The sequence below is a fragment of the Heliangelus exortis genome, chromosome 15, assembly GCF_036169615.1.
Source record: "Heliangelus exortis chromosome 15, bHelExo1.hap1, whole genome shotgun sequence".
Classification (NCBI taxonomy): domain Eukaryota; kingdom Metazoa; phylum Chordata; class Aves; order Apodiformes; family Trochilidae; genus Heliangelus; species Heliangelus exortis.
Window position 1 is genome coordinate 1107999 of NC_092436.1, and position 8012 is coordinate 1116010.

General features: G+C 48.0%; 1 protein-coding gene across 1 annotated transcript; it reads right to left on the bottom strand.

Annotated features, from left to right (window-relative positions):
* Positions 1-1773: 1773 nt before the first annotated feature.
* GDF9 (growth differentiation factor 9) lies at positions 1774-3327 on the bottom strand. Its single transcript, XM_071758784.1, has 2 exons — positions 2835-3327; positions 1774-2708 (listed from the first exon to the last, which is right to left on the bottom strand). The coding sequence occupies exons 1-2, from the start codon at positions 3262-3264 to the stop codon at positions 1774-1776; spliced, it is 1365 nt and encodes a 454-aa protein (XP_071614885.1). The 5' UTR covers positions 3265-3327.
* Between the last annotated feature and the right edge of the window lie 4685 nt (positions 3328-8012).

Sequence of the window (8012 nt, forward strand, 5' to 3'; positions counted from 1 at the left end):
ATGCCGCTTCCCCTTCCGGGGCAGCCGGCGGCTGTTTCCTTAATTATTTTTTTTTCATAATTTGAGGGTTTGATGGTTTTTTTCGCCCGCTCTCTGAGGAGAGTCCTCTCCTCACCCCCTCAGGGGGTGATGGCGCTTCCCCCTCACGCTGCTCTCTCCCTGTCACGTCCCTTCCCCACAGGGTCGCTCCCTCCCTCCCTGCATAAAAACAAATAATATATCCATATAAATCGCGGATTTTGCAGTTATTTAATTTCTCCTGAGTGAAAAGAGAGGGCTATTGGAGATGATCAGAGGGGCTGCAGCAGCTCGGAGAGATTTGGGGTTGTTCAGGAGATGGCTCCAAGGAGACCTCTGAGAGCTTTCCAGGGATTTCGAGGATTCGGGAGATTTCGGTGAGACGTGAGGAAGAAATTCTTTACCTTGAGGAAGAAATTCTTCATCCTGAGGAAGAAATTCCTCACCGTGAAGGTGGTGAGAGCCCAGCCCTGGCAGGGCTGGATTCTGCAGCAACATCAGCCCTCCAGGACCTCATCTCAGCCCTCACCGAGGGGACTAAATATGCACTAAAGCTGACCCAAAAATGCTGTTTCTGTGGCCGACATCAGCACTTTGTCTTAAAAAGGTTTTTGCATTTATGCTGAAGAAAGGATTCACTTCTGTTTTCCTCCTTGGTGTCTCTGGGAAGCTGCGTTCCCAGTGTTTGAGTGGGATTAGCAAAGGTGATGGTGTAGGAGGTGGTTATGGAATGGTTGGGGTTAAAAGGAACCTTTATTTCAAATATATCTTCAGTTGGGGCCAAAGAGTGCTATTTTGTGTTGTATCTGAGGTTGGGGGCTGGTTAGATGGTGAACTGCGTTTCTGTATCAATGCACTAAAGGTTTGAGAAGATGGTGCTGCTCTAGGAAAGAAAAAAAAAAAAATCCCCATCAAAGCTGTTTGGTTTTTAATGTGATCATGGTCAAAAATCACAGTTTGGGTCTTCAGCATTTTTTACAAAGTTCTTGGGTCTGGAAAAATTCAGGAGAAAATAAATTGATTATAGTGAAGACTTTGCTCGAATGTGTGTATGAAATTAAGACACTGTAAAGTACAATTTTACTGTGAGGGGAGGTGAGACTGTGGCCCCACATTCTCAGACTACTGAGCCAGCTTAAGAGCATTCAAATAAATAAATTTAAAACAGGCTTCTAAAAGCCAATTGGTTTTTAGGAAGCCTGAGACAAAAGAAAAGCAAGAAGCAACCTTCTTCCTTTTTACCCTGACAAAGGGTTGGCTTCTTGCTTGGAGGAACTGGAAAGGTGGTAGGGAAAGAAACAAAGATCAGAGAAAATAATTTTATCATTAAAGGCTTTCTTCTCTTCCCAGACTCTTGGCTGGAGATGTCACAGGGAAGATTTCTTTAGAGTAAGACCAGCAGGCGCTGAGTGGAAGCGGTGCACATGACAGGCATTTATTTCTCCTTTTAAATCTATAACAAAACAGCTTAAAACAGACACCTGGTAGTTGAAACCTCTTTCCACGCCTTAAATGCAAAATCATTCCAATAAAAAGCTACTATTTACATTTCATTTCACACCCTAGAAAAGCCGAGTGGATTAAATAGAAAAACAATCCAAAACCCAAACAGTTTTGCTGTGACGCCAACACCTCCCGCTAACCCCGCGTGGTTTTGTGGGGCCACCCCGATGCTATTTCTGTTGATTGGCTTGGAGAATGCAAAAAAAAAAAAAAAATGAAACCCAAAAAAAACCCCATCCTTAAAAGCATCCACTACCGACAGGTGCACTTGGTGGCAATCATATCTTCATACTCTTTGTAGACGATGGAGCCGTCGGGCTCGATGGTGAGGACGCTGAGCGGGCTGTACTCTGCGGGGACACAGGAGGGCTTGGGGACTGAGGGGTCCAGCTTCTCGTAGATGATGTTCTGCACCATGGTGTGGACCGGGGAGCCGTAGCGGTGCCCCACCACCCTGGGGCAGTCCCCTTTGCAGTACTGGGGGCTGTACCTGTGGGGTGCGATGATCCACTTGTCCCATTTCAGCTGGCTGAAGCTGAGGCGGAAGCTGTGCAGCTCGCACTCGTTTTGGGGGAAAACGAACTGCTTGAAATACTGGCTGAGGTTGTAAGGTGGGGTTGCTGACGGGGCTGCTTTTGGGTGCTCGTCTCTTCGCCGCCGAGAGGCCCTTCTGCCCTGTGAATCCCCGTGTCCTCGGTCACCCGTGGGATCCAGGCGTGGGCTGTCCCCTGTCCTCCTGCGCCCCAGGGAGTTCCACCTGTGATGTGCCTGCTCGCTGGTGTCATTCAGGTAAAGGAGAAGGGAAGGGGGGACCAGTGCTGCGTTGAGGGGGGTCACCGGTTTCGTGCTGTGCTGGGGGTCACCCAGCAGACAAGTGAAGTTCACGGCCATGTGGATGTTCCTCCTGTGGGTGGCAATCAGGGGCTGGAGAAAAGAGGTGACGTCCATCTCCAGCCACCGGCGTTTCCTGGCTTCAAAGTGCAGGCTGAAAGCTGGAGAGTGAGAGAGGCTGGGACAGACCTGGCCGGAGGAACCCTGCTCCCTCACAGCCAGACGACACAGGCACCTGATGGAGGAAGAAACGGGGATGGAGGTGTCAAAGGAATAGAGCAGGACAGACTTCAGTAAGTGCTCCAGGGCAGTGACACGATCCAGGTTGAAGAGTAAATCCACCGAGTGAACGTCTCCTGAGAAAGGAAACAAAATCCTCTTTTTTTTTTAATGCTCTGAGCACAAAGCACATTGAAAAAAAAAAAAAAAAAAGCAAAAGCCAAACCCTTTGAGCTTTTCAGCTGAGGCCACCCCACACCTACCTTTCCTGAGGTCCCTGGGGGGGTGCTCACATTCCAAACAGGGGGTGAAAAGCCGGACTGTGTTATAGAGGTGGCTTTTGTTTGCCTTTGGGATCCCCTCCTTGGTAGCAGACATCTTATACAACCTCTTCATGTACCGAAGGGCTCTGGAGTCTGGCTGCAGCCTGGGGCTCTCACTTGCCCAGCTCTGGTGGCCTCGGTCAGACAGCACCTTGAGAAGGGGAGGCAGGAGGGCATAGCCACCTCTGACACTTTGGGGCAGCTGCAGCAAGGGGTTGAGGTCGCTGGCTGTGCCCTTAGGGGCCCCCAAAAACCCTGAGGTCTTGGCAGAGCTGAGACGAGCCCTGGAGTGGGGGGAACACTGGATGCTAGAAGAAAACCAGTGGAGACAGCAATAGACACAGACACAGATCCTCCAGGTTCTCTCCATCCTCTTGAGGGATGCAGGGCCCCCTCCCCCCCAAAATGCCTCCCCTAAAATATTCAAGAAAAAAAAAAACCAATCCCTGATCCTAATCCCTTATATGTGCTGCAGCTGGGGAATGGGGGTGTGGGGGAGGTTTTTTTCTGATTAAAAGCCAGAGAGAAAGATCTGCAGCTGGCTCCTCCAACCCACACGCTGTTTGCCTTTGGGCTTCAGCCTATTAAAGCCAATTAGAAATAAAAGCCTCATTCTTAACCTTTTTCACATGGTAAAACTGCAACACAGGAGCGAGTGCTGCCCTCCAGAGGGAGCTGGGGAGGCAAGGGAGGTCTGACTACATCCACGCCTGTTTGCACAGCTAAATAAAGCTGAATATGATTGCTCCTAGCAATAGTAAACCAATAAAAACAAAAGAAGCCCCCCCTTTTATTTTCTGTTAATTTATTTCTCCCTTTTTCACTTCTGTGTAGTCAGTAACACCATCCACTTGAGAGGGAGGTAGCTGAGACCCTGGTACCATCAGGTTTCTTTTCCTCCCAGCACATCTTTACCTCCAGTCTGAGGTAAGGCAGCCAAAAAAGAATAAAAAAAGAGAATGCTTTGCCAGACAGAATCAGATATCTGTGTTACAAAAGACTCCAGTGTAATCCTGATTGTTTCAGGAATATTCATAATCTTATGTAGCTGAGCATAACTGGAGGGATGGGCTTAGTTTATTTAATTAGGAAAACACAGGGTGGGAGGAATCTGTTTCCATGAGAGGTGTGATGCAGCCTGGTGGTGTGCCCAGCCAGGGAGCTGAAATGGTGGGAAAATAATCCAAGAAAAATGGAGGATTTGCTTTGCCTCCCTGAAAACACAGGACAAGCTGGGAAGGACTAAGCCTGTCTGCAACAATTCAGGGCTCAACAAGACATGAGTGGCACTTGTGGATGCTGAAGGTGTAGCAAGTCCTTAACCATCAGGCTGTGTGCTGTGGGACAGAATAATTTTGCCTATTTTTAGATATACACTCCACCAGTGAAGAGGGCAGCTTTGGAAAATGCTACTGAAGTAGGCTGAAAAAAATCATGAAGCAGGTAAAAAGAGATTTTTTTACACTGTAGATTTAATCCTAGCCCTGACCAGCTGCATCCCCCTCTCTAGCACAGTCCAAGGACCTGGCTGTAAAACTCATCCCCTTTTCTAAGCTGTCTTGTTGGAAATCCAAGCAGAGGAAGTCAGGGATTCTTCACAGAACTGAAGCCTTAGGGTCTTCCCCTGGGTGTATTTATAACTTCAGGCAGTTCTGGAGCAGCTTCTGATCAAGTGGCCTTCCTTTGCTCTGCAGCAGCCTGCAATAAAACTGGAGTTTGTGTCACCAGGGATTTTCACCTCTGAAACCCATTCCCCTGAGCAGAGGACTGAGCTGGAGCCCTGCAGGGGAGTCAGGAGCTGGGAGAGGGAACAAAAGAGGATGGAGAGAGCTCCCTGGAAGCCAAAGCCAGTTTATCATCCCAAGTGTGACTTTTTGCTGGGCTTCTCCAGGCCTGCACAGGTTTGCTTGGGGTTACAAATCCCAGCTGAGTTTGTGTGCAGGCTCTGGCACACCTACACTCAGAGGTAGCTGGAAATACGAGTGTGCAAGCACTTAGGGTGTTAAAGGTGTGCTTAGTAAAACACAGTGTCCAAGGGGGTAAGCTGGATGGTGTCCCTTTGAAATTCAGCCTGTCACGAGGTTGTCTGGTAGTCTCCTGTTTCATATACTGTAAATATTTTATTCCCTCTGTTATTAATCCTTAGGTTGTTACAGCACAAATTGTATTTTCCATTTTTTTCCCCAGGGAAACAAACACCAAGCGAGTACCTGGTCTGCACCACCCCAGACTAATAACAATTTTTAAATTCCTCCAAAGCAGAGCTGAAGAATGTGCAGCTTTGCCCTGTAGCTGCCTAATGACGTTTTTGTTTGCTTCCCCAAGGGAGCAGAGGCATTAATCACAGGTAGAGCTGCTGTGCCCCAATAAACAAAGTGTTTCCATTTTGGCTGGCAGAGCCGATCCAGTGGACTTTGAAATCCAAGAAGTATCAGGTGCTCTCTGCAGGGCCCATTAATCATGGTGCAGAAACTGAGCTGACTGCCCAGGCAGGGCACCAGCTGAGTGTCTGCTCCCCAGCTGGGAGCTGCAGCCATTCCCAACGACTCAGAAAGAAGAAATGCTTCCCGTTCCTTCTATTTCAGCTCTTCCTGCCATAAACCCAAAGGATCAGACAGATTATTTTAAAGAACCACTGCATAAACACACAAGTTGTTGCCATGGACAGAACCAGAGCTAAAAACCAACATACCCCTGACTCTATGACTATGGTGAAAAGGAGATTTTTTTTGAGCACTGGTGGTTGCAGCCTCTGCTCAGGTCAGTACAATTTTTTCTCGTGGCATTAACATCAGCAATCCCTTGAATTCATCCCTTTGCCTCCCTGCCTCCTTCTGCCTGCACTCACACCTTCCCTTTGGGCTGCTTTTCTCAGGCCCAGTGGAGGAGGTTTTTCCCATCCTTTCTCACATCTGTAATTGTCCCAGGGAAGACATTTTCCTGGCTGGAAGGTCAGCTTCTTGAAGAGCTTGGGAAAGGCCTGAAGCATCCCTAGACACAGACAAAAGCTGTGGCACTGATGGGTAGTTCAGGATTTCCATTTTTTCCTTGCAGACTGTTTCTCCTACTACCCTGTGCAGTATCACTGGGGTTTTTTTATGTTTTTATTTACCATCACTTTGTGGGTTTTTTTGTTTTTTTGTTTTTTTTTTTTTTGTGTAGGAATTTCCCTAATGGACCACAAGCCCTTTTCCCTATGTGCTGAATAAAATACTGCCCAGAGTAATAATAAAAAACTGCCCAGAGAGTTTGTAATCTAAATATAGGCTGAGAGAATGGACTTAGCCTGTGAACAGTTGCCTTGTCTTTGTCAGCAGAGGTTTAGGGATTTAAAGAAGATTATGAGAGCCTTGCTGTTGGCAGCAGGAAGCTTTTGTCTGAGAAATTAACAGGTGAGTAAAGAGCAACCCCACAGCCTCACTCAGGCATGAGAAGCAGCCCAGGTTTCCCTCTCCTCCTTGCCTGCTGGTGGCCACTTGGGGGTTGGTGTGGAATCTTTGTCAGCCCTCTCCACTTTTCCTGACATGTTCTGGAGAGCTTGCTTAGGGCTCTTCTCTGTAAAGGGTTTGCTTTACACCTGGTTGGTACCTCAGCAAGTGCTGGCTGGGGAGGAACACAGGTACTGAGTGACACCTCCTGAGCACATCCCCCCTGGAAAACTCCTCCTTGTAATCAGATAGTCTTTAAAAAAATAATGAGGGAGCTCATTCTCTGAACAGAAACAACAGCTGCAGACAGGAGCAAGGCTGCTGGAGGGAAGGTGTCCCCTTCAGCACAGGGACATCTCCATTTGGTGGAATTTCTGGGCTTTGTGGCATCTCAGGGGCAGGGGGCAACAGTGGAACAGTGAAGGGTTTGGGCAGTGACACCTGGGACAGTGACTTAGTTCCCACAGCTCTTTGAAAAGCCACTTCAGGGAAAAATTTGTGCACATTTATGACTGCCCAGGTGGAGCCTGGATGAGACAGCCTTTTAATCTAGTTAATTTTTTATTGAAATAAGCCTTGTGAAGTTAATGAGCAGAACTGCCATTGGTTTGCACACTCGGGTCCTATTAGAGGGAGGAGCTATACATAAAATATCCATACACATAAAATGGGGATTTGGGTCAAGTTCCAGAATACCTTGAACTCAAAAGCCAGGGCTGGGTTTTGCTTTTTTCTCCTGTGTTGGTGGAATAGTTTCCACCTGGTTTGGGAGCTGAAGAACTTTCAGTCCATAGAAAGTTGGGGAGCAGCCCAGGGAGTGGTGCTGGGCATGGAGAAGTTTGGAGGTGCTGAGCTGCTGCTCTGAGAGCATCTTATTGTTTGCTTAATGCAAGAATAATGTGAATTTATACAGCACTAGGGTTAGGTGGAGTTTAGGTATCTAGAAAGAATCAGTAAAAAAATATAAATGAATGAGTGGAGGTCAACTGGGGGGTTTGTTTGGGTTTTTTCCCCTCTTTGCTCCTCATTCCTTCCACCAGGACTTCAGGAATCACCTCCCTTCCCTTTTTTTTCCAGAGCAAAATATTGGAAAAGCTAGAAAACGAGGGGTTTATGTTGGATGTTCCTCTGTTGCTTGGCTGGAGTGGTGTGGAGAGCTGGAGCTGCTGAGCTTGTTCTTCTCCCTCTTTTTTTTTTTTTCCTGGAGAACCTTCCTGCCTGCCAAGCTCCTCTTTAGCAGCAAAGGGAGCCCCGAAGAGTGAAAGTTGTGGAAAACGAAGAGCTTGCTGCTCTTACCTCACCCCTCCCCCGAGACAGATAAAGTGCTCGCTGCCAGATGTGATCTTTGCTTTTTTTATTGCTCCTAAATCCAAAGGGAATCCCGGCACTGCCTGCAGCCTCTCTGCTGTAGGATGAGGTCCTGGCTCCAAGGTAGGGAAATTATTTGGTGTTTCATCGGGGTCTTGTTTAATTCTCTATCGGATGCGGTTAAGACGCGTGTCCCGATGTGACCCGGAGTGAGAAAACACTGAAGTTATCCTGAAACTTTTTTTAAATGGCAGGAAAACCAACCCCAGCATCATCCTCTCCGCCCGCGGCTCCTCTGCGGGCTTCGCGCTTGGGACCGACAATCCCGGGGGTCTTTTTCCACCCTGAGGGATCCCCCCTGCAGACCTGGCTGGCAAGGAAC

What these genes read in the sequence shown, in the direction of transcription:
- GDF9 (XM_071758784.1), bottom strand. Translation starts at nt 3,264, where the DNA reads ATGGAGAGAACCTGGAGGATCTGTGTCTGTGTCTATTGCTGTCTCCAC. An exon ending in CCCCAGGGACCTCAGGAAAG is followed by an intron (nt 2,709 to 2,834) that starts GTAGGTGTGGGG and finishes TTCCTTTCTCAG; the next exon opens with GAGACGTTCACTCGGTGGAT.